Below are 27,508 nucleotides of genomic sequence, written 5' to 3' on the forward strand. Positions count from 1 at the left end.
CCGGGTGATGAGGTACCTGGGCAGTATCCTTTTTCAATGGACAGGTCATCCAGTGCTACGTCACTGCGGAAATCTTCACCTATCATGCCTTCGAGGACGATCTAAGGGAAGGGATGGTTTCCAGCATTAGCTCCAGCCACAAACATTGTGTGCCATTTCAAAGCACACTCTGTCTCAGATGGCAGTTAGAGCCTCTGCCCTTACCTGCATGTTTCCTTTGCTGTGCACCGTGACCTCTACTAAATGCCATCTGTCCCCTTTGTTTCCAGCTTCTTTCCATTCCAGCGTTGATGTTTCATTGTGAGCTACGTACACCCGCAGGGCCATTGCTTCAGCCACCCCGTACATGTGATACCAGAAGCGGAAGCAGTGCGGTCCTTCCGAACCACACACTGGACTGACCAAGCGAGCTATGTCAGTTGGCTTGTGCTCACTTCCTTGCAGGTATATGTAATAGCCATCTGGAAATAGCAGAGTGGTAAGTTCTCATATTGCTGAATCAGGGCAACACAAAATACCTCAGTTACATTTTGAATGCAGCTGCATTTTTGTGGGAGACATGAAGACAGCAGTCTGCACATAGTGTTTGTGGTACTTGAAGTGGAACGCTGTTCTCTCCAGAATAGAAGTCTAGACATCACTGGCCAGTGAGTGTATGGGTGTTAGGATATGGACCTTTAGTCAGTCTATAATACTACAGCTTTCCTTCACCCAGCACCACCATTAAATTTCCTGTCCCCAGATGGATTTCCAGCAGATTACACTGTTCTCCTCCCTAGGGAAAGGCTAGCATCCTAAATTATGGGTCAGGAACTGAAGTGATCCAATCTCAGCCTGGGTATGTCTTTGCTGAAGCCTATCTGCAGGTAACTATGCAAATATGTTACACACTCGTCCACATGCTGCACTGGTCATTTATCCCAAGACAAATTCCTGACTGCTGCAGAAGGCTCTGGATAAAGCCCTGGAAACATGTTGCCTGGATTTCCTATTAAAAGAGGCTTTTTGCAGTCTTCTCAGAGACTGCTCTATCTGAAGCACAGCCAGATACTGGTTGCTGTTCCTACCTCCTGTTGTGTGGTCATAGGAAGGGCCGGTGTCTGGTGAGGGTGTTGGCCCCTTGTTCCTTTTCCAGTCAAAGTTGTCATTGATCGCCTGTTCCCATCCACAGAAGTCAACATCAAATGTGCAGGATATATTGCAGGCTGTTGGTGCAGCTGTAGATGTTGCAGATAGAAAAAAACAGTTTCCACGATGAGGCCTGGAATCTTTTCACTGTTCTGATAATGTCCTTCTAGATCTCATGTACTCATATCCATTAAAGATTGGTAGATGTTATAACAGAGTGAGTAGAAGCAATCCGTACAGAAACACTGGTTATTAAATGTCAAAATGTATCTGAGAACATCTGTTCTTTACAAGTCCATTACTTAATTATTATCATAATGCACTAATATCCTCTATTTTTAGGCTGTGTTTTAATCCTTGGTCACTGCAAATTGCTCAAAGCTCTCCTATTTGGCACAATGGTATTCAGCTGGCTCTCAAAGTGCAGCTTGGGTAGAAATCTAGACATCATTATGAGAATGGCCTAACATTTCTTTTACAGTTTCTAAATTGTGATACGAAATATTATCTCAGATTTGAAAGAGGTTATGGAATGTCTTTTCATGTCATAGACTCAGGCTGTCATTTCTTCTGTTTCTGGTGATCACCTCTGGTAGTTGTAGAAGCAGTTTCATGTCTCTAGCCTTACTTCTATGTTAACTAGTCTACCTAGATAATAAGGCCCTAACAGTGTAATGACTCAGAGGCTAAATGGAGCTCAAGTCAAGTTGCAGGATTTTCCCTTATTAATTTTAAGCTCTGGTTTATACACTTCTAAAGTTATTTGACATGCTTGATTAAAACCTGGAACTGTAGACTAGTGGTGTAAATGTTGTATTAACACTTCTCAAAAACAAAAAAAAAATATTTTATTAAAGCCAGAATGGTGATTTTTTTTGGAAAAAATAACAAGTTGGTTTGAAAGAAAACAGTAAGTGCTTAATTTTCCCTGGCTCATCACTTAACTGCCAGCATATGTTGGCTTTCATGACCCAATTCTGAAAAATTCTCTGAAGTCAAAAATGTTCAAACATTGTGGCTTAAAGTGAACACTGAAAGACCATTAAATGCATAGGTTAGAAGCTTGATTTTGTAAGACACTGAGCAATCAAAAGTTTTCTATGTCTTCCTGAATCACCTTCTCTGAAATTCTTCTCAGTTTTTTAGTCATTTGAGTTTATATTTGTAACATGAGGATTTAATTGCATTGCTATTGGCTAAATGGCCTTGTGACTTACCACAGATGGTACCTTTCCTCCATTCTCCCAGATTTACACCTCCAAGCTCACAGGCAGCAGCATATGCCTCTAAAATTTTGCAAAATTGTTCAGAATTCCCCTCTGTGGCACACAGGTCATAGACACAGCTCTCAAAGTACAGCTGTGGTGGAATGTACCAATGACAGACTGCAAAAGGCCCACTATTTTTCAAAATAATTTTACAGACTTCTTCATATTCTTTCTCTTTTTCTGTGTCACAGGTGGGTGGTACAACTGCAACTGGATTACATCTGCATCAAAAATAAACAGCATCATGGTTATATAATACATATTTATATTTTGCTCTACACTGTAAGGTACACCTCAACAATAATAGAACTCTATGCCAAATTCTGTGGATTTGCTATGTATTCTCATCTTTAGTTTGTCAAACCCAAAGGTGAGAAATATTACAATTTGACTCACAATTCCCCATTAAGAGTACAATAGTGAATTGTTAAGGTATGACTACCCATCCATAGACTGAAGGCAAAAGAAACCAGCTAACCAGATATCTAACAAAAGGAAGATAATTTCAATTCACTATTGTGGATAGTAAGATAGCTAATTTGTGTATGAAAGCATTAATAGACAGTGCTTATCTTAATCAATGTAGAATTACGTTAGGAGGTGAATCTGAGGCATATATTTAACTTTCTTGTAGTTGGATGATATAAAGGAGATATTTTAGCATAGAGAAACAAGAAGAAATCAAGTTAACATGCAAAAAAGGAGCCCAATTTCAAATAAAATGTACAAAGTTCATATTGAAAACCACTGAAGAGTAGTTTTAAAAATAAAGTGCTTTCTACTGAGATGTGGAATTTTTCAAAGGTGAAAATTCTAGCCAACAAGTAATATCAAAAAAAGGTTTCTATGAAATGTATATTATGTGTGTTAATCTCTTAAGTAGAAGCTCTGTGTTCCAGGTATTTTGCTGTTTCCTTTAATATTATTGGATACTTACATCCAGTTGTCATCCTTCACTAGCCAGCTGTCACCAAATTTATTTGGATCCTGTTCTAGGACTTTGTCTGGTTTAAGAAAATCATCCAGCTGGTTGTCATTGAATGTCCCACACAGACCACACAGCTGTCCTTTGAGACTTTCATCAACCTGAATAAAAAGCTCCTGGTCGCCATCAAACTTCACCTGGATCCCTAGAGAGGTATCAATGACTACATAATGTCCTTTTACAGCTACTCTTGTTCCATGCTTCAGATCCACAGGAAGAGAAACCTGAAATCCATCCACCTAAAGAAAACAAAGCCCACACAAACAGGTTAGTCAATAAAGCTCCCAGTAACAAAGGAGCGGTCTACACTGCTAATACTGTAGCTTTCTTCACCAAGTCAGCCTTATTCTAAGGAGCAAGATAGACAAAAAAGTTTGAAGTTGGCCAGGGACTAATCAGCTAGATACTTATCTCATATATTGAATATTCTTTTATGAATGAAGGCTGAGAGAGATAGGTTTATTCAACCTGAAGAAGAAAAGGCTCCAGGGAGGCCTCATTGCAGCTTTTCAATACTTAAAGTGGGCATATAAAAAGATAGAGAGTAACTTTTTGCTCGGGAAGTTAATGATAGGACAAAAGAGAACGGTTTCAAACTGAAAGAGGGAGATTTATATTAGCTGTTAGGAGGAAATTCTTTACTCAGAGAGTGGTGAGGCACTGGAACAGGTTGCCCAGAGAGGTTGTGGATGCTCCGTCTCTGGAGGTGCTCAAGACCAGGCTGGGCAAGGCCCTGGGGAATTTAATCTAGTGGGTGGCATCCCTACCCATAGCAGGGGGTTTGGGACTGGATGATCTTTAAGGTCCCTTCCAACCCAAGTTGTTCTATGATTCAATGAATATGGGTTTATAGCACAAGTTGAGCACTGTATTGTCACAGCTACACACATAGCAATACTTGGACTAGCTAACTTAAAGCTATCTCTGGTATGTATGGGTCTGAGAGTGTATAGCAAAAATATTACTTCTGATTTAAAGACCAGAACAGTAAAATCCAGACTGAGATTTAGTTCAGCAAAAGCTTTCTATTTAAGGATGAAGTTACAGATGGAGCTGTTTTTCCTAAAACCTCATGCAGACATGATTCGACTGGACATAATGCATAATGGCGCTATGCTGATTTCTGACTTTTTGAAAAAAATACTTATGTGCCTTCTGGCATATGTAGTCTTGAAGGTGAATGAAGTAGAGAAACCTGATTCAGTTCTTCTGGTTGGAAAATGCTGTGCACAGATATGATAGATTGTGCTTAAAGTAGAACACTTACATAGGTCTCTTTATTTCTCCTCACAACAATATGAAGATTTTTCAGTGTGACAGCAACTGAGTCCAAGGCTGTCCAGTTCGGGTTTCCTCTATGTTTATTTCTGGTTGTCACTGAAAACTGTTCAGAAGAATTTGTGCATGCCTCAACAACTGTATAATTGCAGTCTCCTTGGAAATGGTACAGTCTCCCATCAAAGGTTACATAATGTGGATCCCCAAAAATGTGGCAGGTGCTGGGGTTCAATGGATAACATCCTAGGAGTCCATTCTGCACCTTGCAAACTTCGCTTGCTTTGCATGTGTTGGAATTACAATTTATAGTCCCACTTCCAGTACATACACATTGGCCTGCACAGTCTGTTTGCCAAAAAGCTTCTCCTTTCTGTTAGAAATGACAAAATAATAATAAAATTTTAAAAAGTTAAGAGTTAACGATGAACTGTGAAAAAAGCCCCATAACTATGTGCTAAGACAAACCTCATAATATTTGTCATTGAGAAGACAGCCACAGTTGTTCATGGACACACACTGTCCCCCGCTGATGACAAAGCCATTGTTGCATTCACATCCCTCTACACAAGGTTTGCTGCAGTTCTTTGATGCAAGAGGGTCAGTGCAGGTTGCAGGACAAGCACTGGTGCATGGATTATAATGGCTATTAGGAGGACAGGCAACAGCTGAAAAACAGTAAAAGGCTCTTCATTGATGATCACAGCTCACATACATCCACGATGCAAAATGGGATTATTTTGAACTAGTGACAATAATTTATCAGAAACTTCATGGGAGACTAAATTTTCTTTCCTGTTTTGAAATCAGAAAGCAAAAACGAAAAACACTCTACCAGAAAAAGGCTTGAATGTTAACATATATCCTTGATGTTTAGCAACCTAAAATCCAAATGAAAACTAATGCTATGTTAGGTCTACTACTTAGCTGGTATGTGAATTATGGAAGTCATTAAATGTACACTGGAAAGGAACAAACCTGTTAAAGGCAAAACAACCTATAAATCTCAGATGTGATTCCACGTTATCAGTGACCTGCTGCTAGTTATTTGACATAGATTCCAGGGATAATGAACAGAGTTCTCCTCACATTTCTGGCAGTAAAAATTAATGAGATGTATTTTGTAGAACATTATCTGCTCATATTTTGTGGGGGAATATGTGAAGAATTTAAGATCTCTAAACTGTATGTCAGTTAGTGCCTGAAAGCAGCCTCCTGAGACAGCAAGGGAACTATTCAAAGATTCAGCTCTGTACAGAAACTCACGGCAGAAGGTGGCATTCCTCCAGGGGAGAAGAGTCACGCCGGCTGCCTGGCACGCATCAGCATAGGCCTCCAGGGCACCACACAGGACCTCCTGGCTGCCACTCAGGGCACAAAGGTCATAGGAGCAGGTCTCAAAGTAGCTCTGGGGGTTGATCACGGCATGGCAGCTCTCAAAAGAGCCTGGTCTGGCAGTCAGTATGCCACAGAACTGCTCCGATTGGTAGAGCTTCTCCTCTTCTGCACTGCAGGGTTCCGGGGGGACGGGCACACCGCAAGACGGGTCACCGTCCGGCACCTTCCAGCTCTCCCCCAGCGCATTGGAGTCTGCGGCTTGCTGCCCGTCGGGCATCATGTAATCGTCCTCTCGCCGGCTGTTGAAGTTCCCGCACATGCCGCAGGTCAGGTTGGAGTAGGTGGTGGGCACCCTCACCTCCACCGAGTGGTCGGCGTCGTAGGACACTCTGAGGTTGAAGTCCGTCTCCAGGACGATGTAGCGGCCGCTTGTGCTCACTCTGATGGCACCTCCTGCTGCACTCACCGGCAAGGTCCGGCGCACATCGTTCACCTAGGGCAGACGCACCGCAATGAACCGTGGTATCTCTGGGGCCCTCAGCCCCACGGGACCACGAGCCCCACTCGCACAGACACCCCTGCAGCTTGCCCGGCCATATGTCTGCTGCACTCTGCGGACCCCTCTTCCCTAGTACATGCAAGAACCTACCAAGAAAAGCCAGCCCTGCCTTGCAGACCCACCGTGCTTGTGCCAGCCCAGCTCCTTACCAGCACTTGGCTCCTCTCCTGCTTGACTATTGCAATGCGCTCTCCGTACACCTCGACCAGGACTTCGCGCACGTAGGACACGTGGGGGTTGCCACGATGCTCGTTCTTTGCCTCAACATTGAAGTAGGGCACGGAGCTGTTGGAGCACACTTTGGCCAGCGTGTAGGTGCAGTTCCCCATGAAGTCGTGCGTCACCTTGTCAAAGGTAACGTAGTGAGGGTCACCGTGGACGTGACAGATGCCGTAGGAGTGTTCGAGGCACTCGGGTTTCCCATTCTGCACACCACAGTACTGGCCCGCAGGGCATGAGGCGCTGGAGCACTGGACTTTGCCTCCGCGTGCGGGACACGTGCACTTTGTGGAGCAGGTGTTGTCCGTCCAGAACTCCGAGCCCACCGGGTAGTGCTGCCCATTGTGCCAGCACCCGCACTGCTGGCTGGGCACACATCGGTCGTTGTAGAGCAGGTACCCGCTGTCGCACACACAACCCTCCACGCACGGCAGGCTGCACTTATAGGGTGCTAATGGGTCAACACAGGTCGCAGGGCAGGCTGCAGCACAGGGCTCGTAGTGACTGTTGGCTGGACAGGCTAGTGCTGTATTATGAAAAATAGTAATACACAGGTTTATCTTTTAATTATTGAAATATTGGGGTTGTTTAATTACATATTCTATTTTGTTCTGAAATTTTGAGGACATCCTGGATTTGTCTGGCAATCTAATGCATGCCTTTCCTTTTTAAACATCCTTTAATTTAGTTTGAGCTTTGAGCTTTTTAATGTCTCCCTCACGGTGAGAATTTCTTAGGAGACCTCTTACTCTTGTAGGTGTTTTCTTTGGTTACTTGCACTGGGCTGAGGATGTCACTGTCATTTTATTTGTCCTTGATATGTGCCATATAGGTCTGGTATTGAATTCTAGTCTTGTAGCTTCTTGATTTATATTTTTTTAATTTCCTCAATATGTTTAATGTTTGTTAAATAATCAGGATGTACAAGTGCCCTATTCTATTTTTAGACCTTGTTAGACATAGGGCATGTAAAAAAAAAAAAGCTAATTAGAGGTTTTAAAGACTGAGATTTTCAAGTGATAAGGTGTTGGAATTAACATTTCTTGAACAATCTTTTTCCAGCTTTTGCATACTTACTCATTGTGGTTCAGTTTTTAATGACATAACCTTGCTCTGTTTTAGCCTGTTTTCCTAAGCAGACAGAGATGACAGAATTACATTATACACCTCTCTGTCCATTGTCCCATCAATTAAATCTGACCCAGCTGATTTTCTACAGAATGGCGGAAGATAGCTCAGTGTCTCTGCAAGTAGAGTGCGTGAAACTCTCATATGTCAACTAAGCATTTGCAAAACAAGTTGTTGTTTTGTTTTGTTTTTTCTCAAAGACACTTAAGTTAGCTACAACTTCCTCAGAAGGCAAAAAAAACTCTAAGTCAAATGTCCCTGACATACGTAATACCCCTCAACAAAGAAATAGGGACACTATACGATTTCAGTGGAAAAGCCCTCAACTCTATTTGAAGATGGACTAGGAAGTGTTTTTTTCCCTTCATCCAGAAACAGCTTAAGTAGTTTCAGTGAAGTCTTCCTAAAGGACTCAAATTGAGGACTACACATAATTCTGAAATCTTTATCCTAATCAGTCAAGATTCACAGTGTTACAGGAATTTAAAACAGTATCTTATAATGCTCTTTCCTCAGGCAGTCCTAATTATATCCTTCTGACAAGTGGTAATTTCCAGTAATCTTTGATACATACGGCAGAAGGTTGCATTTCTCCATGGTTGTAGCTGGACTCCTGCTGCTTGGCACACGTCCGCATAAGCCTGCAGGTTTTGACAAAGGGCTGCATTGCTCAAATGAAGTTCACACAGATCATATTGGCAGGCATCAAAATAACTCTGTGGATCAACTATTGAATGGCAGTTCTGGAATGGACCACTGGGATCAGTGACCAGACCACAGTAGTCATTGCTTTGGATGATATGTTTTTCAGCATCAGTGCAATTTGGGGTATGGCCATCATCTGGCAAGCACCTGGTGTGGAAAAAATGATGTGTAAAAATTTACTGGCAAACTTTGCATGCAATTGCATCCAAGATGCTTTTCAAATTGCATCTAACAAAACTGCAGGGCTGGCCCCAGGCTGAGGATGACATATTTTAAAGCTCAACATTTCAAACAATTAGGATAGAGATTCAGATTTTAATATGATCTCAACCTTATAACTTCTGTGAGGCCTGTAAAAAAAAAAACAACCCACATTAATTCATTCATTTTGGGTTCTTTTTTTTTTTTTTTAAGTTTAAACAAGATTTAGACATGGCAGACACCTAGGAAGAGCAAACAAAAAATAAAAGCATTCAAAGTTAAACATCTGTCATCATTAAATAACATACTGTATAATTATAAAATAAATGGTGAAGTATCTCAGAAGAGTTCAAACAGGATCTTTAAGTATTAGCATTAATATACTATAACAGTAACTGAAATTCTAGTAGGCATCTGCAGGTGTTATATTCAAGTTTTCTCTTTTTAAGCACTGTTGAATTTACTAGGAAAGTTTACCCAGATATGTGAAGGAACTTCACTGACAAGAACATATTTTATTCCTTGTTCCTGACATTTTTGGCCTACATACAAAAGTTGCGTAAAATACTGCTCATTGCATAACCAATAGCTAAGGCCAAACATTCTGATTGGAGTCCTACCTTGAGTCATTATAAACTTGCCAACTGTTTCCAAGGCTGGCCGAGTTTGTTTCCATCCCTCCATCTGGGTTAAGAAAGTCATCTGTTTTGTTTCCGTTATAGTTTCCACATATTCCACAGACTTTTGACATATAGGTACTGGGAAGAGTGATTTCTGCTCTGTGATCTCCATCAAACTTGACATTCAGCCCAAAGTCAGTAGCGACCACAACATACTGCCCGCTTAAGGAAATACTGACAGGGTGCACCAAGGTCAGAGGGAGCACCTGAATGACTCCATCAACCTGCAGGGACAGAGAAGAGCAATCTTTAAAATCACTTTAAAAGAAGTATTTCTAATGGTGATCCTCTTAGACCATGTTCCTATACTGAGCGTAGGATTTGCACGGTGAGCCTGGACAAGCATTAAGAACTCATACCATAGTGTTATTGTTTTTTATTTAAAGTTTTATGTAACATGAATGCTGTATATGGACAAATGATCTAAGGCATTAAGACCTAGCAATGCAACTACTTAGCTTTGAGGTCCCGACTGTGGTCAAAACAAGCTTGGTGAACCAGACCCAGCTGGAAAAAGTCCAAAACTTAGCAGGGTCTTTCAGGAGTAACTGCTGGCAGACCTTTTAATTTTGGATAAAACAAGAACATGGTATAATATTCAAAAGATGTAGCTAGAATGGAGTCTCAGACTGGACAAATTTTGAAAAAGTTTTTTTTTTCTTTTTCTTTTTTCTTTTCTTTTTTTTTCTCTTTCTTCTTCATTTTCACATGAGATGCCAAACAACAGAAACCACATGTTCAAATAAAGTTTTTTTTTTTTTAATTTAATAAAATTAATATTTACTTTGAACGTTTGTTCTTATTATATACATAAGAAAGTTTAGTTTACTTAGGAACATATGTAATGAAAAATGTAAATACAATGGAAAGATATAAAAGAGGAACTGTTGGAGAAATGTGGATATCAAATTCACTGTGCTTCAAAGATCAGATGGGAAAGGTCTCTGTGTATATTTAAACCTTTATCTCCTCTCACATAGATCACTGCAATTTTATTTTATTATTTTTTTTTTTTAGTAAGAAGGGTGTTAATCAAATAAGGTGAGCTATTCATTTATTGTGGGTTTTGAATCAAACATGTATCTGCTACCTTGGCCCTTCATGGAAATGTGCCAAAAAGAAGTCTTAAAATACAGTAGCTGGCCAAGTGATACATTCAGCTTGAGGAGAGTCATCAGATACTCTCTGGGACTCTCATCTGGCCCTGTTTTATGGCAAATGCCAGATATTAAGTGAAGCTAGCAGTTATGTGGAATAAATAGAAATCACGGATAAGCATGCAGCTTTATAGGCCACCACATGGGCCTGGAAAATAATCACCAGCTCAGACTCAGTTAATGAACGGCCTTTTTATTCCCTGCTGCAGAATAAGTTTGCGAATGGGGGGCAAGCCTGAAAGGTAGGCTAGCCCACCAAAGCTATCTGGAGCATCAGCTCTGATCCTGCCTCCTAGCAACATAGTACAACATTTTAATCTGTGTTTTCAGTTCCGAAATCCCAATGTTTACTTTAAGGACTCTATAGTACTACTAGTCCTAAATATTTGACTGCCCCCTAAATATCACTGTATGCTTGTAGTCATTGCACTACAATTTCTTGAATTACTGGGGATAGTGTCATTCAGCCTTACCTTAACAACTCTGTTTTTACCCAGATTGATCCTGTAGCCATACACATCGACATCCACGTACTGCACATAGGACACATGAGTGTTGCTTCCCCTGTGTTCATTGGCTGCTTCCACATTGAAGTAGGGCAGCGAGCTGTTGCTCTCACACAGCTTGGACAGGGTGTAGGTGCAGGTACCCATGAAGTCATGACGCTGCTTGTCAAATGTGTAATAATGAGGATCCCCATGTATGCTACAAATTGCTTCTGGAGATAGGAAAAAGGAATATGTTCTCATCAACATATTGGTGCATCCAGAAAAGCCACCACATACCTGCATTGTGCAGTGGGAAAACACAGTCACCCTCATTTTATAGATTACATACGGAAGGACAGAAACAGAAAAAAACAGATTCATACGGCAGTGCCATAGAAACACGCACAGAGAAATTAACTAAAGCATTTAAGTAGCACTGGTAGAAATGCCTTTCTAAAATGCTTTGACTAGCATATGTGACTGGATAAAATTACCTGTCAGTGGAGGTGGTATAGGTTCTGTTGGTGTAGGTGTTGGTGGTACAGGGGTGGAAACTGCATCTGTCAATGGAGAAGACAAGGTAACAATGAGTTATAACATTACTCCGTAAACACTACATACTAACCAACATACACGAATTTCAACTTACTCTTCACCAGCTTAAACTTAGAAGATTTTCACTGAAGCAAGTGGAATGACCTATATTTAAAAATGAGTACACGTAGGTCCTTTGAGTTCTTAGGAGCTCATCTGACTGTTAGCTTGGTGACAGTGACTAAGCTTGTCCCCGCATGCTTCTCTGGAACTGTAAGTGTATTTACAATTGGATGCGTGTTTCATGGAATCATAGAATAGTTGGGGCTGGAAGGGACCCTTAAGGATCATCTAATTCCAACCCCCCTGCCGTGGGCAGGGACACGTTCCACGAGATCAGGTTGCCAAAAGCCCCATCCAACCTTATTATTGACATTACTAATAGCATTATTTATAAAAAAAATCAGTTATAGTATAGAAAACAAGTCTAGTTATAGTATAGAAAAGTCATAAGAGGACAAGGTAGAGATTTGTAAATTATGATACAGCAACTACATACTTTTTTGTGCTCACCATGTGATTCAGACTCAGCTGGAAGTGGGGGGTTTTGCAGGATACTTATGATTATAATTTAGAAAAAGACAATAGACTTCACATAAACTGATGTTCAGTATATACTGATAAAGCTCTGTATAAAATGATCCCATTCACTTGATGATCTCTAACTTCAAAGCTGAAGACACATTTTAATAAACTGCTTGCAAAATGGGATCAGCTGCTTTGCATGCACTGGCTTCTTGCACACCTCCTTCTTATATGCCCACTTCTTCACATCCAGTTCCCTAGTCTGGCGCAACTGAAGATTTCGCATATGCAGCACAAAAATTTATTTTTGTTCTTTTTTTACTCTCGAGCTTTAAGTTAACTTTGTTGTAGAGTTGAGAAAAGGAACAAAAGAAAACCTCTTTCTAAGATTGTCTCTCGAGATGTAAGGTGAAGAAGTTCTGCAAGTGACAATATGAGTACCAAACATATAACCCAAAGACTGATTGTTAAAATTGCCTTGGAAACTAATTTTTCATGTGACAAATGGACATACATTTAGATTTTTATGAGTCTGATTAAAATGTTTATTCCATTGTGCATTTTTCTAGAAGCAAAAAGTTGGGAGGATTTATTTTATTTTATTTTATTTTTAACAAGACCTAATAATTCACTGAACTGATCGTATTAGTAGCCACACAGTTGAACAGAGGGAGGAGCACTTCTCTCGCCTCTTGGAGTTACATTTAGTGCACCATCCAGTGGCTGAATTGTGTGGTAATAAGCCTGGAAGAGATGAACAACTGGCTCTCCAAAAGAGCCCCAAGTATTATGCATAGAATTTTAAAGAAAATTACATATTCTGAGGGTGTGGACCCGAATGGAACTCTTCACCCTCCAAAAATCCTGCCTAGTGTAGTTTGAACCATTTTATCATCATTATATGAGTAGTGTTTCACAGAGAGACCTATTTATACCTAATGACATTTTCTATACCATATTAAGCAGGTTCCTTGTAGAATTCACATTTTATAAGTTTTGCATTCATAACAGTAAAGATGGAATGTAACAGTAATTCATTTCTGAATCCAAATCATTCACAGCTTGTGCAAGTCTTGGCTGATTTGTTAGAGGATCAGGAATCGAGTTCAAACTGCTGATTCATAGACAGTATATGTAGTGCAATTCAGCATTATTGACTCACCATTATTTATTTATTTATTGCTACATATGGAAGTTCTGTTTATTTACTGAGCTCATATGAACAGAGGTTTGCTGTAAAATGTTGATTAGATCATTTAATCTGTAATTCATGACCAATGTTCATATCCTTGGGTGGGTTTAGAGACGGACTTCAAACTTAAAGTTTGTTGAACTGTGTGAAAATGATCACATTTGCAGAGAAGCGGATAGCTTATTCTCTACATTTGAGGTAGTGAGGAAAGATTTGGGAAGAATCTACACCAAAACAGATAACATTTAAATGAAGTGAGCTGTAAAGCTTTTGCCATTTCTTTTGTGGTTTGGAATTACAAGGAGTTTTGATACTGTATATGGAATTGAATAATGGTCAACAGCTTAAACAGAGATGAGGAAGGAGTGTATGCTAAGGCACAAATATAAAACTTACCACAGGATCCATCCCTTACTCTCACATTGTCCAGTGCTGTATCCCCATACTCTGTCAGTCCTCGGACAGCCTCAAAAATGACCTAGGCAGGATGTAAAGTGAATCATTGCAACAATTACTCAGGCAAATGTGACAGAATTTCCCTCAACCTGTTTTCAAAATACTCTGTCCGGTCTATCTCTAAGGACATCAGGTGAACTGAGGGTGGAACAGTTTTCCTAGCTTTCCTCAGAAGTCTAAAATATATATTCTGTAGCAAGGTAAGGACTTGATGAAACACTGCACTCTGCTTGTTTTATTTTATTTTATTTTAATTTAATTTAATTTAATTTATTTTTTGATTGATGACTTATTAAGATTAGTTGTCTGGATTCTATAGAAGAGTTGAATGTAGGCAGCATCCCAAAGTTTAAACCTAAGCTTGCAACAGAAAAACCTGCACTTAAGTTAGGCACCTAAAGTCCTTGTCTTCACAATGAAATGAGGGAAGGAGGGAGGGTGGGAAGAAAGGAAAGAGAGAGAAAAGTAAATATATTTTACCCATTAGCTAAAAACACTAATAAAACTCAGGGTTGTTTGTTTCTTCTCTTGGTTCATTGGCACAGAGCATTTGGATATTATATTTACAAAAAGTAAAACAAGAAATTCTTGGTTATATTTTCTAGCTTACATGCACAATCTTTTACAGCTTGCAAAGGGAGAACAAACATTAATGCTGACACTGCACAAAGAAATTTATTCTGAAAATATATTACCTTTATCCTTCTCTGTGTTGGAAAAGTATGAATGACAGCACCATAATTCCAAGAGGAACTCTGGTTTCCCTTCCGACTCCATGCCACAGACTCCCCTGTGCTGTCTTGGATAATCACTCTCAACTCATTCATTTCTTCTGACCCAAACATATAGTACCAGAAGTCTATGCATACTTTTCCAGAAACCACAACATCTGGGCTCTCAAGTCTGTTAGTGTCAAATGGGATCAGATTACTTGCTTCTTGGTAGATGAAATAGCCTTCTGCAGAGTGAAAAAAAAAAATAGGGCTGAATCTTTGTAACTTGTAAGGTGTAACTTAAAACCGAAGTACAACTCCGGAAGAACTCAAGTGCATCAACACTACAAAGAAGCCAAGTAGAAGGGATTTGTAATTTACATTGCAATAGTTAGCATTGCATAGCTATCTAAAGTGGAGTGTAAATTAGACAGCAAAGAAAATATATCTCATCTCACATGAACGGTTATTTTGGCATCACAAACAAAATTTAGACCTCTTTCAAGAGACAGCACATCCAGATACAGTGCCCCACTGACGGTTGTTCAGTTTCTTCTTTCCTCAAAGGAAAATAATGTGATCTGCTATGCAATCTGCTGTACAACTTCTCTTGCAGGATATATATTTTCCTCTAAGTATTTTGGTCTCAAGATAAGCAAATCCCTGGCACAAGGAAAAATCCAACCCCTCAACATTTGTTTTTGTCTCAAAACAGGAGGGATAGAAAAAAAGAAATACAGAGATTTCCATTAAAATGTTCAGGTTTGACATTATCAAAATGACTGAAACTTCTCAAAATTCAGAATCTCACAATATTTGCTTTTAGGATTTGAAATACTTTAGTTTGAATTGGTTCAATATGAGAACTCATTTTACTTTTCTAGGGCTGAAGCTTTTTACTTCCCGTCACTTCCATGTACTAAGATCAAAGCTACATTTCCTCAATGCAGTTAGTCAAGTTTCTCCCATCTGACTGTGGAAAGAAATCCAAAAAAAAAAAAAAAAAAAGACCATTTCTACATTGTAGAGATTGTAGAGTATTTCTCCACAAAAATTATCTAATACTCATTAAAAAGTTTTAGGACTTTGTTGATGGTAAGAAAATTTAAGTAATATTTGAAGTTATATGGTCTGTGCCAATTGGGGAAAAAAAAAAAAAAGACATTATTATTTAGTTGTGTGAATCTCTGTTTAAAGTATTTCACTTCTTCTTTCAACAAAATACTAAAAATCCAAACTGCTACTGTCCTAATCTGCTTACTAACTGAGTCTGGCAGAAGGTGACCATTCCAATCTCAGGATAATTACAGAAAAAAATATCACTGCAGACTGATTTCCTATAAATAGATCTGCTAGTACAAGGATAATGGTTCATACAGGTAGAGGTGGAGCCATGCTAAGCACTCTTTTGATGACATGAGCACTTTAGACCTCAGTTTTTCAATCACATGTAGCTGAGTACAAGCCTTTTAAAGGCATTCTTTAATTTCTGACTTGATCTTGTAAAACTTTGCTATCATGAACATTACCTAGTGTCAGTACTGCACTCATTACATTTATTGTCATTAGCAGGTATCACTGTAACTTGACCACAAAATTTCTTGTGAATAATGATCTGTTGCATGTCACTGCCTTCTCTGTGAGGTCTTAAGCATGAGGTAGCTAACATTCTTCTGCTTTCTTCTACTGCACTTACCAGTGCAGATTTCCAACACACGATGGTGCAACTTAGTTTAATTTACCTGTGACTGAGCATGGTGAAAAGCCAAAGACACATGTCAACCAAACTGACACATTTCAAAGGATTTCATGAATCTCTTCATAAAATAGAAAGAAGATAGATAGTCAGGCTGTCTTCAAAAGGAAATTAACAATACCACAAACAAGCACTTACTTCCATCAGGATAGTCTCCATCAGGACCCGTTCCATCAGTTGGAGTGTCATGCTTGGTTCGTATCCACACACCCTGGTTCACATTGCAAGGTTGGGTCCAGTCACAAAATGGTCTTGAGTTGTTATTAAAATCACATCTCGTGAGGTAAGCTGAAACACACACATTAAAGTAAGGAAAAGGATACAGTATATTCAAAACAGCCTTGGACATCAATAGTGCTAAGGACAAGCAGTTACCTGTTTCAGGATCCCATGTTCTCAAGCCACCAGTTGGTCTTTGTCTGAGACTGCCAAGAAAAAAACACACAATGAAACAGTTTAAGAAAGAATGTCAGGAACAATGTACGTTTTTAGGTGTTCTTACTGAATTACTGCCCAGACCCAGGGCCTCATCCATATCTGATTCCTTCTCTTCCCATCTGTCCTTACTCCTTCATGAAAAAGTTCTGAGAGTGAGTAAAAGGTGGGATATGTTCACCTTATCTGAGTGTAGAAGTATCCTCTGCTCTGTATCCCTTTGAATAGAAAGACCAGTTCTAGGTACAGGGATCTACAGGAGGGATGGCTGGATGCAGCTATGCTCAGACAATACCAGGATAACATAAAAAAACTCGCTGTGAACTTGCTCATGGCATTGTCATCCCCACTCTTGCAAAAGAGTGTGTAAATGCCAATAAACTGGTGTACTGTATAACAATGTTGTTTGTTGGAAGGCTATTTCCTTTAACCACAGCATATCTCTTATGACCACAAGCTGTCATCTCATTCAGTTCTTCTTCTAACTTACCCTGAAAATGCTGCAGGGCAAGGAGCATTACATATACATATACATATACATATACATATACATATACATATACATATACATATACATATACATATACATACACATACACATATACATATACATAGATGTATATTCCTTATGGTGCTAAAAAATACTGCAGACATGAGCTGACACAAGACTGAAATCCCATCACAGATCACAGCATAGATGGCTCTTTTATTTGGGTGTTTTTTTATAGGAAAGGGATTTCCAGGACTGCAAGGCTACAAAGCAGTTCTGACATGTTCTGACGGTGGTCCACAGCATCAGGAGGCAGGGTCCAGCTCCAGCCTCTGTGGTGCCCTCCACCCCAATTACCCTTCTTGTACTTGACACAGTATAGAAAATCTATCCTTAAGCAAATCCATCACAGTGAATGTCCCAACAGACCATCAAAATCTAAGCAGAGAGATTCAGATAGACTAGGGAGATTAGGACTAAATATCACACGAACAGTAGCTAGTTCATCAATTAAATCCACCAAGCAATTAGAAGACAGATTGAGCTAAAGCTCAATAAGGAAAGAGGTGTGAAGAGAGATAAAGTAAGAACTTTTTCTCTGTTTTCCTTCTTGGATTTCCTCCTCCACAAGAAAGGGAAAGCTGTGACAAGTTGCCATTTAGTCTCCACTCAGTGCTATTTAAACTGTTACACATCAGGCAAGTCCTAAGGCAAATGATACTGTAGATAAACTTAGAGAGTCAAACATTTGATAACTACAACAGATATTTTGTCAAGATCTCTCCTCTTCAGATGTGCCATTAGAAATTTGTGTTACAAATTTCTCTCACAGACAGCAGCCAGTGCAGAATTAGGAAAAAAAAAAAATCTATTATTTCCTCTTTTTAAAAATGATACAGTTTAATTGTACAACATTCCATGTTTAAAAGGTGAAGAAAGGATATTTATCATTAACAGTAGCTAAGCTTCCTGAACTAAGGTACATTCAGCATTGTGCTACTTACCCTGTGGTATTCAGCACTGAAAGACAAAATAAAATTAAAGTGCATTGTAAGTGCCAGAGGGTCCCCATACTAGAAGACAGAGTTAAGTCTTCTGTGTGGTACAGTCTACATAATAATCCACCAGCTGTACTCAGCAAGAGGGAAATGAGGACGACCAACGGTGAAACGGAAGAATATATTGACCACAGGGCGGAGGCGATTGTAAAATTCTGACCAATCCTGTACCATCTGGGCTCCCTGGGTTATCTTCCTCAAGGAAAGCACATATTAATGGAAAGCTCCTATTCTGTGCGAGTTGTTTTGACACCCTTTGTTGCCTATTGGAGAAATTGATTTGATTTTGGAAATTTTTATTGCTGCTTTTGTATATTTAAAACTTTAGTTTGCATTTTTATAGGTTTATATGTATAGAGCTAGATAGATAGATAGCAAGACAACTTTCTTAATTTTAAAACTTCTGCCCAGCTTTTATTGCTAGTGTAAGTGGGGTTTCTTATATTCACTGTATTTTCTGCCTTTCTGAAACTAACATTCAGCGCAGCAGACCACAAGCTTTTAATTTACTCAGAACAGTCAGATTGTCATTGGCAAAATTCATGAAGATGCTGAAATATTATTGCCAGCATATTGCCCTGCTGAAAAATGAAAGATAATTTTCTGGGCCTTGTGAATAAAATCTCTGTTAGTTGTAGGCAGAGAAAAAGAAGTTTGATCATTCCCTCTACCACTTGGGCCTTCACTGTTCTTCATCCCTTGCATTGGAGTCTGTAAAGAAATGGCTTGAAGGAAGCTACGTTTTTTATGTCACCTAGATTTTATTAGTGATGAGAATCAAAGGAAAATCAGAGCGTATACAATGTTACTTTGCATTGCCTGGAAAACCCAGACCACAACTTTTTATTGTTATTATTAGTTTTTTTATCTAAAGGTAGGTGGCTCTGGCAGTAGGGATTTCTGGAAGAGAGGCCTCTTGGTTACAACCACGTTCCATTTGTGATGGTAAATCTCAGGATTAAGGTCATTATGGTTTCACTATTTAAATGTCTGGGATTTCTTCAACTCCCTTTCCCCTTACTCAGCACAAAATATATTCACTTGTCATTAAGGAATAACTGAGGAGGCTGCTTGCAGAAACAGGAGAAAAAGGAAGGAACAGAGGAGGCTGAGCAGAAACATAAATATATTTGAAGTTAATTTCTCTTTCCTGGGGTTGTATTCTGGTACAAACTCATGCCCCACACAAGCTCATCAAAAAGTCAGCATATGGGGGCAGCTGATGTTTGCTTGACTGGTAAGCTTCCCTCTCCAAAGAAAATCCTTTCCTTAGAAAATATCTGTATTTTTGCCAATCAGTACATAAGGAAGAGCATTTCTGTGATTTAGAGACAGAGGAGACTTATTTGCTGCATAAAACCATTGGCTACAATTTTCCAGTTCAGTTGAGAAGACCTCAGTGCAAGGAGTGGAATATAAGTGACCTTCAGATAAAATTTGCATTGAACACACTGCATTAGCAGCAGGGCTGCTGAGATGTTGGTCCAGCAAGTGGTAACTGGGCAATGGCTGTCCCTAGTGCTATAATGAGTAGCAGTTACCCTCCATGTATGCTGATGCTTTCCTTCTGCAGATGGTTTACAGATTCCTCATTCATGAAACTGATGCTGCTCTGTAGGATTCTAACAAGATGTGAGTCCATCTGCAAGCAGACACAAAAGTCTTCCGTGGACAGAAGATGCTGCCCACTTTGGAAAGAAATCAACATCTTGTAAATCCTTACATCCCGATGATGCAATGTTTTTGAGCCCTCCTCATCCATGGCAAATGTCGGCACTGCAGCACCATGAACACTGCAGTCAAAACAGGCTGCTCCCAGCCATGCTGCGTGGCCTTTTCCATCACCTTGCCACTCCTGTTTGATGCCAGCTCAGGTACTCTGTGAATGACAAACTGGAGTACTGCTGGCTTTTCAGGGAGGGACAAATATTAATATCCTCTTTTACATATGGAGAATATGAAAAGGAAAGGACTTGCCATTTGACTCCATTGGGCTGTGATAGTATTTTGCAGTCCCGATAGTCAAGCTGATCACCTTGTAGGCCTGATGTTTCTCTTTTCCATGGGCATGCTTTGTATCCCTGAAAAGAATCTGGGAGATGCAACCATTTATATAAAAATACCGGCCTGGACTGCACAGCAACCTGAAGAAGAACAGCAGTTCTTCATTTCTAATACAATGAAGCTAAAATTCTTTCCAAGGGATGGCATTCACAGAAAATCTTACAAAGAAGTTGTATTTTAATTCTGCCATAAACCAAGGATGCAATTGACACATACCTAGTAGCTAATCCCTATGACTGGCTTCCTAATACTCTATACTGCTATATTTCTTTTTGAAACCAAACACCAAATTTCTCCCAAATTTGCAGCCAACATTAGAAATTTTCCTCCGTTCTGTCTGTTGACAGGCACACCTTTAGGTGACACAAATGGATCTCCAACACAAAATCTGCAGAAGATGCAAATAGTAAGGCTTTTCAATGAACAGTGTGAGCTGCAATATCCTCAACAGGACAAAAATATACTGAAATATAACGCATACAACTTTATTTCTGGCTGGTGGTCAGAAAGGGACTCTTAAAGAGACTCTCTTTTAATGTTTGCAGAATGAAGCTACATGCCACAGGAGACAAAAACAGCTCAATACCCCAGCAAAGGAACAGCACTATAAAGACAAAAAAAATAATAAAATAAAATGTCCCAAGCAAGAAAAATCAAACAGTAAAAATGTAAAAAAAAAAAAAAAACAACAGTTGATTAATTCTAGATGGTACTGTCTAGTTCAGCTTTTGCTGCTTTTGCTGCATATTTATTCCAGCATATCTACTGTCCACAAGTATCTAAACCTTGTTACTCCATTTTATTTTTCTTGAGTCCTGATGTTCTCCAATGAATAGCAATTTCACTTTACTGTGTTGTTCATGTTCAACCTGTGATGTTGTAGACAGTATAAAAATAGGAAGCTTGGCAAGACTAAAGAATGAGGAAAATTACACAAAATCTCTTTCCTCTAAGCTAACAAGTTTGGGCTAGTTGAACCTCATAGTGACATCAAAGGAAACTGCTACCTAGTACACAGCCGAAATGTCACTTCCTGATATGAAGTCCTGGTTATCCTGTTGGAATGCTTTTGCAGCACAGGTATATTCCAGGGTCTACTCTTTATGAAGCTATATTTAGAAGAAATTTTAATTAGATTAACAAAATGGTGTGTTTCAAATGGCAGAACCCTGCACAGATTCTCTTAATTTGGAATATATATGGCTCAGTAAACTTGCACATATAAATTAAACACCTTTATCTGATTTTCAGGCAATAGAAGTGTATCTCATTGGGCTTTGTAAAAATTTAACTTCATTGGGTTTCTGCATCAATTTTAGTTAAATTGATACAATTTGTGTGAGTAGAAGGATCTTCCTATAATTTCACGTTTTGTTTCTACTCAGGCAATAAGTAAGTTCCTCCTCTCTCCTAACAAAAGAGTGAATCAGTTTCTGCAACACGCAAGACCTCTGTCACAGTTTCTGGAACTCCCAGTGCCCTCTGGGCTCTGCTTTGCTTTTATTGACGTTGTGTCTGAGAAGGCATCGACAGACCTCTGGTTCTTTGAAAAAGCTTTCTGTCTTGGACTCTGGTTGGAGCTACCCCCAAGTCAGCACTTTGGTAAACCCCCACTAGGGAGTTATGAAACAAACAATCAAGACCCATAAAGCCATAATCAGGGAAACTTAGATTACACATCAGTGCAATTAATCCCACCTTTGCTCTGTTGAGCAACAAGTTTTGATAGGCTGAGAAGGAAGTACATACAAAAAAAATCTGTTGCTAGAAAATAAAGGGATGTTTCTTCGATGAGTAAAGTGTACTTCTGTTCTGTAGAGAAATAAATGAAGTTGTTTTTCTAACTGCTGGCTTTCCAATCAGAAGCTTAGTTTAGAAATTTAAACTGACTTCTTGATCTGATAGTTGCAATGATATTGAAATTGAAATATAGCATTATTAGAGTATAGATGCACTTTTAATAATAAAAATTTCATTCTCTTTTTTTACATTTTGAACAGTGCAGAGCTATCAGAAATAAAAAGGTAACAGCTTTTTGTCAATATTCTCAGCTGTCAATTGACTCTGAACAAAACTCCTGTGTGCAAACAGTACTCTTACACTGTAACCTAACAGAAATACATTTTTAAGGTAATATTCATGAGCTTATTAGGTGCTTACAAATGTGTACCATACAGAAAATGTATTACGTAAGTTATAACTTTTAAGGCCTTTCTTATATTTGAATTGAAATACACTCACAATGTATTTAATTTCCAGCATACCAAAGAGGAGAATATAACGTTTTTCCTCTTAACATGAGACAATGTTTTTGCTGGCATTCCAATGGGTATTTGTCTAAAGTAAAGACCATGATAGGTAAAACTAGTTTATTTCTAATTTTAGGGTGCTACACTTGCAATTATGAGATTAGTAAATCAGTTTATAAAAATCCAGAAGTTTTCCCAGGTCTGTTGATTAGTATATTATATGTTGAAGAGATATAAAGGATACCTTTGAATATATATTTTGGGAGCAGATCTCTGGCAAAAGGAAACTGTTCTCTTTACACTGCCTGCTTTGTGCAGGGATTTTTAAAAAATATTTTATTGTTCAGTGATAATCCAATCAGCTGTCTCCAGCTTCCTGAAGTTCAGTGATCTCACATCTGTATATCATTTGATGTATAGTATATTTATTGACTTGGATCTATAATATGTAACAAACCTGGGGAGTTCAAAGACCAGTCTCTAACAGTAGTTTCTTTCAGAGGTAGAGTAGTGCATTCTATTTGAATCATATCATTTGTTAAATTAAGTTACCTACAGAGATAAAGAGTTTACATTACTGCAAAGGTCTGATTCTGCTCTTGCACAGTTTCACTTCGAATGTTGTACTGTATGTTGGTGGTGCTGGTCCTAATTCATTCTAGTGTAAATTAAAGGGACTCCTGGCTCCTTTTCTATAATAAAATTGGTATTACAGACACAGCTGTGTCTAAATTCAGAAATCTCAGGTTGGCTTAATGAATGCTGAAGTTCGTTTGAATTTTCTGCTCACTGTAGTGAGCTACTTTGAAGCTGACGAAGCCTGCATTGTTCCTCCCATTCTCAGAACTCCAGTGTTAGCAAGCCTTACTTGAAGTCAATTTTAAACAGCTGTTTGTCCTTGGTTGATTTTTCATATATATCACAAAAACGAATTGGTGCAGCTCTTTGCTTTCCATCCCCTTCCTTGTGTCCCGAGTAATCCTGCAAACCTCTTACCTCTTCCTAGTCGGTTTGAGAAAGGTGACTTCTTCCATCTGTTACTCCTGGATATCACTTTTCTTCTTCTCAAGGTATGGTCCTAAGGTATGGACACTTCTTACAGTATGAGAGCTCTCTGAATATCCAATGGCTCCTGCAATTAAGCTATTAAAACTGGTTACTGCAGTTGCTTCACAAAAATCTTCTAGTACAATTTCCTTTTTATTTAAATAGAGATGTGCAGTTATAAATTATGTAAAAATGAAGAAACTTGTCAACATTTTTTCATATAGACTTTGCTGATCTAAATCCTACTTTTCCCACAACTACTGGAACCACTACTGCTCACCACTAACTAGATCACATCCCTACAGGAAAACCGACCAAGAGGTGACTGAGTTGATCTAAAAATAAAATTTAAAATCCCAGATTGGCAATTCCTACTGCTTTTACAAGTGGAGAGAGAGAGGGACATTAACCTGTTGCTCAGTCCATTCTCAGATCACAAAGTAAGACCCTAGCAAGATATGAAGCTTGTGAAATGCACTGCTATTTGTACTTTGTTCTGCAAGCTCTACGTCTGAAATGAACTAAACTGAAAGGAGACCACCTGTGTCATCAACAGTGTGGAGTGAGAGATCAGCATTCTACTGTATGCTTTAGAGTCAACTGTATTTATAAATAGAGTATTTGAGTTTTGAGCTATAGAGGAAAACAAGGCTTGTCTCAGCAAGTAAGCAAGGTTCCTCATCAGCAAAGCATTTCAGACTCTAGCTCACATACGAGTGTGTTTGCATACATATATATCCATATTTTTGTGAACAAAGTTTAGCAAGTAAAGCTAACCACATATGATGATGATGATTTTATCATATGCATGGTATTTCCTTCTCCAGAAACTAAAGACAGTTGGATAGCATTTTCTATCAGACTGAGTAAGCTCAAAATGTGACAATGTAGAAAACATAATTGTATTTTGAACATGCTAAAATAATTTGCTTTGGGTTCTGCTGGTCAAAATGTAAACGAAACATTTCAGACCTCCAAGCTTCCTTCTTTGCCACTGAGTCTGAAAATAATTGGATAATCAAAGTCGAACAAATACAGATTAAACATGAAGAATATCAATTACCATGCTGCTATGAAGTAAATGTTGGTTATCAACCAGAACATATGCATATATATTGCTTTTATGATCAGAGAGAGAGACAGACAGAGAGTGAGAGTTCTTTTAACCTTTAAATATGATATAATCTGTTGAGAAAGAGTACTGACAACTGTGGATGGGGGCCAAAGAAGAAAGCCTCTGGATATGTTACATTAGAGTTCAGCAGGTAGAGGGAGGGCGAGAGGCCAATGTTGCTTCTCAGTGTTGAAAGACAGATCACGAGTGAAGCATGCAGCCTGGGATTGAACACCAAACCTTGGAAGCAAATAGCAAAGACGTCCGGTTCTTGCTGAGCATCATTGATTTGTAGTATCTCTATAAGTGTTACAAGATGAATGGCTATTAAGATTATCAGAAGGATATATTGCCATTATACTAAAAAACTTGCATGAACCCAGAAATTTAGATGTTTCTGTAGAAATAAGCAATCTTTTCATATTTAACAATACAGAGCTGGAAAATACTTTCATCGTACCCCTGCAGTTATTCCTCGTGCAGAAAAAATGTATCTGCCACATACAATCTTACTTCTTCCTTCTTTTCTTGTGCATAGAGAATATAAACAATACTACAATAGTTTCCAAAGCAAATCAATATCACAATATACTACCTTTATTTCAGGATAGTATGCCCATGTGTGTAACTGTATGTGTAAAAATGTGGCAATGTTTTGATTCAGCTAGAATTACGTCAGCCAACATTCTCCAGCTGAATAATCCCATGCCAACACATAGAAAATGCAGAATCCTGCAATAATTTAAGAAGGAAGGGAACTCTGAAAGTCACCAGGTTTACTCCCTGCTTAAAGACCAGGTAACTTCAAAATTATGTCAAGTTAGACTGGGCCTTGTCCAATCATGATGGAAATACCATGGCCTTTCTGAGTCCCTCTCTGATTCCTGTGTTTGAGCATTCCCATTGTGAAAACTGTTTTATATATAGTTGGTAATATATATCCATCACAGAATGAGGAGCATGAGAAAAGATTTATGAAAAAAAAAAAAGTATACTAATTAGTTACAATTTTATTATGGAAAAGAGCTTTCATTTTATCCCATAGCCTTTTTATTCCCTTGTGTTAACATGTAAATACAGAAAAGAAATAAAGTGAAGAAAATAATACAAGAATACTTAGAAAAATCTTCTAAGCAACTAGAGGCACTAACACATTCTTCTGGGCTCTCTGCATTAAGACAGCAAGGAGCAGAAATCTCCAGATTGCTGTGCTTAAAGGCCAAATGTAATGAATTACTCTAGTTACATTCATCACATGGGCTTGCTCCTTATTTCTTAAAAAGCTTTGCACAGACCAAATTTCAGAGCTGTTGATTTATTCCCATTTGCCAGGATGGAACAGCATGAGATTACAGGATTTGGCAGAGGTCACAGTGGAAAGGAAGCCAGGTCTTCATATCAAGCATCTGCTCAATGGAGTGAGCTCATCTTCCTTGGTTTCCCACAGAAGTCAGTCTGTGTTTCTAGCCCAAAAGGTATTTTATTTTTCACAGATGATGAGCAGGCCCACAGAATAAAAATGTGACTGAAATTACCAGGCTAGTTCAAAGCACTCACCTGAGCTGTAAAACACCAAAATGAAACAGCAGCAGTGATGCCAGCTGTGGGTACCTCAGCAGAGAAGCAATGTTTAAGACTTGAAGGTGATTTAATTTCATTGCTCCAGCTGTCTAGGCAAGAAAACTCCAAGCACTGCGAAGTGCAGAGAAGGGTGAGGCTTCTTTCTGGAAGGCTGGTAGTTGAGACACTACCAGACTGCTTGGCTTTTCTAAGCATAAAATTGGTGAGTTGAGGGTAAATCACTTCTGGGATTCACGGTGGTAAACCATTAGGAGAGCCGGCCTTGCTAAGGTATGTTCCCCTGTGCCAATCAGGGGGCTGAGAGGTGTCACAGAGATGTGAATAACAGAAGTGGGTGGTAAGAGAGGTTTTGGTACTAAAAAGTCTGAAAAAAAAAAAAAAAAGAAAAAGCTGATCAGTGTTGGGGATAAGAAGAGCACTTATGCGCCCTGACTAGCCTCACCTGAGGCCTCCACCCAAAAGCCCTGCCCTCAGCCTCATTCCAGCCCAGCCTGTGGCCATGCTCGGGCCTTGTCACGTCCCTACTCTGCCCAGCCATGTGCCCTGTGGGCTGCCAGCCATCTCATCCCACTCCATCCCATGTCTTGGCTGTGTCTGACCCTGCTTCTCCCCACTGGACCTCATCCTGCCCTGTTTCTGCTGACTCACAGCTCAGCTGGGGGTGTCAGGAACTGTCCTGGACCCACCAGAAACAGCTCAGGGCTGGGAGCGTGACAGGCCCCGGCTGCAGCGGGCGGTGCAGTGCCCTTGCTGACAGGAGTTGCTCGGTGTGGTCTGTGCCGCAGTCCAGGCAAGCGGATCAGAAGGGAAGATAAGAGCGGTACGTGAAGATAAGAGCGGTACGTCAGGGCGGTGAAAGGAAACCACAGCACGAGCACGCAGCACCCCAGCTTCCTCAGAGCAGGAGGTGGCTGGGCAGAGCATAACGTGCAGTGAGAGCCAGGGGTGCTGAGATGGTGGAGGCAGAAGATAGATGTTTGTGAACTGAGCATGGGGAAGGGAGAGGAAAGGTGCCTGCTTAAGCATTTGATTATTTATGTTCTCTTTTTTACAGTTCCTGAATTGGTGATTAGAAGTTTGTTATTTGGCAATGAATTAAATGA

At 39.4% G+C, this 27,508-nt stretch overlaps 1 protein-coding gene across 1 annotated transcript in view; it reads right to left on the bottom strand.

The window, feature by feature from the left end:
• The window catches only part of LOC310903981 (IgGFc-binding protein-like), a gene marked incomplete at its 3' end in the record, with an annotated part of 30,250 nt that extends 3,025 nt beyond the window's left edge, over window positions 1-27,225 (bottom strand). The window contains exons 1-19 of the mRNA XM_083848098.1: window positions 26,382-27,225; window positions 23,660-23,806; window positions 16,743-16,792; window positions 16,506-16,655; window positions 14,594-14,856; window positions 13,839-13,920; window positions 11,626-11,691; window positions 11,117-11,361; window positions 9,427-9,710; window positions 8,475-8,752; window positions 6,703-7,298; window positions 5,923-6,487; window positions 5,125-5,324; window positions 4,649-5,029; window positions 3,334-3,620; window positions 2,346-2,617; window positions 1,068-1,217; window positions 205-461; window positions 17-101 (exon numbers count right to left, since the gene is read on the bottom strand). Coding sequence (XP_083704224.1) covers window positions 17-101; window positions 205-461; window positions 1,068-1,217; window positions 2,346-2,617; window positions 3,334-3,620; window positions 4,649-5,029; window positions 5,125-5,324; window positions 5,923-6,487; window positions 6,703-7,298; window positions 8,475-8,752; window positions 9,427-9,710; window positions 11,117-11,361; window positions 11,626-11,691; window positions 13,839-13,920; window positions 14,594-14,856; window positions 16,506-16,655; window positions 16,743-16,792; window positions 23,660-23,697 — 4,249 coding nt within the window. The 5' untranslated portion in view covers window positions 23,698-23,806; window positions 26,382-27,225. The remainder of the gene's footprint in view (window positions 1-16; window positions 102-204; window positions 462-1,067; window positions 1,218-2,345; window positions 2,618-3,333; window positions 3,621-4,648; window positions 5,030-5,124; window positions 5,325-5,922; window positions 6,488-6,702; window positions 7,299-8,474; window positions 8,753-9,426; window positions 9,711-11,116; window positions 11,362-11,625; window positions 11,692-13,838; window positions 13,921-14,593; window positions 14,857-16,505; window positions 16,656-16,742; window positions 16,793-23,659; window positions 23,807-26,381) is intronic.
• Window positions 27,226-27,508: the final 283 nt, after the last annotated feature.

This window comes from Anser anser, assembly GCF_964211835.1.
Source record: "Anser anser genome assembly, chromosome: 9".
Classification (NCBI taxonomy): domain Eukaryota; kingdom Metazoa; phylum Chordata; class Aves; order Anseriformes; family Anatidae; genus Anser; species Anser anser.